The 2,500-nt window shown below is 42.7% G+C and overlaps 1 protein-coding gene across 1 annotated transcript in view; it reads right to left on the reverse strand.

Annotated features, from left to right (window-relative positions):
* The window catches only part of xrn2 (5'-3' exoribonuclease 2), a 34,229-nt gene that overhangs the window by 16,776 nt on the left and 14,953 nt on the right, over positions 1-2,500 (reverse strand). The window contains exons 19-21 of the mRNA XM_034528343.1: positions 1,437-1,544; positions 707-796; positions 549-621 (exon numbers count right to left, since the gene is read on the reverse strand). Coding sequence (XP_034384234.1) covers positions 549-621; positions 707-796; positions 1,437-1,544 — 271 coding nt within the window. The remainder of the gene's footprint in view (positions 1-548; positions 622-706; positions 797-1,436; positions 1,545-2,500) is intronic.

The raw sequence follows: 2,500 nt of genomic DNA on the forward strand, positions 1-2,500 counted from the left end.
CCCTGGTGGTCAGGAGAGAGTGCAGCTTTAACACATGAAGCATAGACTTCTATACAACCAGAGGAGTCGCCCCCTGGTGGTCAGGAGAGAGAATGCAGCTTTAACACATGAAGCATAGACTTCTATACAACCAGAGGAGTCGCCCCCTGGTGGTCAGGAGAGAGAATGCAGCTTTAACACATGAAGCATAGACTTCTATACAACCAGAGGAGTCGCCCCCTGGTGGTCAGGAGAGAGAATGCAGCTTTAACACATGAAGCATAGACTTCTATACAACCAGAGGAGTCGCCCCCTGGTGGTCAGGAGAGAGAATGCAGCTTTAACACATGAAGCATAGACTTCTATACAACCAGAGGAGTCGCCCCCTGGTGGTCAGGAGAGAGAATGCAGCTTTAACACATGAAGCATAGACTTCTATGGGACATCTGGTGTTACCACGTTTTCCACCATGTTGCACCATAGTTATAAATATGATCATACACGTGTGCCAACAGAAATGACACGCTGGCCCTTTAAAAGCGGCGTCATCGAGCGGGGAGGAGACTCACCCTGCCAGGCGTATTTCTTGCCGTTGAGATCAATGGCGAAGTCGTCGGGGTAGAAATCGATGATGGAGGATTCCTGCGTGAACAAGAAGCGGCGTGAGAAGAGTTCAGCCCCCCCCACCCCACCCCTCACCTTCCTCCTTCTGGACTCAAACACTCACCGGGGTGCTCATGAGGCTTCGCCACGTCGTGGGCAGGAAGTTGCCGCTGGCGGCAGGAAACACTCCCATCAGCTGCTCCAGCGGCTTAAACTGGACACAACAAACAAGTGAATCTCTTAAATCTGTCTTTAACTCCATTGAAACAACATTAAAACAAACTTCTAATCGTCTTCCAAGTTACTTTCGTATTAAAGTTAAAAGTACAGAGCGCTGCAGGGATGATGTCATCATCTCCGGTTCCATCCACAAACAGCCAATAAGATTTTTTAAAATTATTACAGAAATTAAAGTTTGATTCTTACAGGTTTAATCTTCACTAATGAACTTTAAATGATGTTTGAAGATGTCGTCTCCTCCGCTAAGCTGAGGGAGGACGAGTGTCCTAGTGAGGACGCTTAGTCGTCTCCTTTAGACTCTTTACCAGAGGGGCGTTCACTGACCCGTTTTAAATATCAGACAACCAAGCGTCAACATGTCTTCTCTTCTTTCAGACGTCTGAACAACTTTCAGGACTCGTTCCTAGTTAAAGAAACAAGATGGACGTCGTCTCCAACACATGATCGTCATCTCTTATTGAAGGCTCTAAAGCGGTCGTGCTTTAAAGATTTCCATCGTCAGGCCTGACTTTACTGGCTTCTGATTGGAGGAACACATTCAAACTCCTCCTTTGTCCAACTGGACCGTGAAGTGGGAGACGAGGCAAAACAAGAGAAGAAGAAGAAGTTCTCACCGGTTTGGTGTCCTTCTCAAAATCCGTGAACAACCCTTTGATGTCTTTGAAGTCGGAGGCGAAGGGCGCGTAGTGGAAGGGGAAGTACCACTTCCAGGAGGCGCAGCCCTGCAGACACAACCGCAGCGTTAGCACCGCGTCGCATGTGGGAGGGAATCGCACGCGCGAGCTGCACAGCGACGACATTTAGCATTTAAATAAAAGCTGCTAAATGTCCCGAAACAGTTAAAAATGTTCATGACAGCAATTCACCCCTCAGCCGTCTGACAATAGAGGTTTCATTTATTATAAATAACATTATATATTGCATATAAAAACAGAACATTTGTCCAAAAAAAAATTCCAAAAACATCACATCTAAATAACTCCTATAAATAAAATGAACTACGGTTTACATAATTCTTCCATAATTCCACAGCAATCAGTGAATTTTGACTTTGCTTATTTTACCAGCTGTTTTTAAATGTATAAATTTGAATCGAAGCATATTTATAACCTTTAAAACGTGAACGTTCACCTGCAGAGAACATTTGCTCCTTTTGTTTGAATAATAATTTAATAAAGATTCTTCACATGTTAACAGCTGCTCGTTCCCTCAATCGCAAAAATTAAGTTTACGGAATTATTTTGTACCTTCAGCGATCAACGTATATTATACATTTGTTTACATTTACTTAAATGTATGTTTTAAACAGGATTATTTAAAAACATTCATTTTTGAACGGCGGCATATTTCTAACCGAAAAAAAAGTTGATTAATCAGACGTAAACATGTTTTCTGTTGGATTAATTAATGCCAGCTCTTTAAGCTACACAACATTTAAAGTGTTTCACGTGAAGTCACGACGGACTGAATGAGGAGAAGAAGAAGAAGAAAGAAAAGAAACTCTAAAGGAACTAGAAAGATAATAAAAAAAGATTTTATTTGCCCTTCTTTTCTTTTTTCTTTTACCCACAAAAGTTCCCCTGCAGAGCGAAAGCTTAAAATCCAATCTGACCAGACTAACGCTGACATTTAAAAAACCTCCACGGGGCTGAAACCCGATCAGACCGCCTTCAAACTC

This window comes from Cyclopterus lumpus, chromosome 24 (genome assembly GCF_009769545.1).
Source record: "Cyclopterus lumpus isolate fCycLum1 chromosome 24, fCycLum1.pri, whole genome shotgun sequence".
Classification (NCBI taxonomy): Eukaryota; Metazoa; Chordata; class Actinopteri; order Perciformes; family Cyclopteridae; genus Cyclopterus; species Cyclopterus lumpus.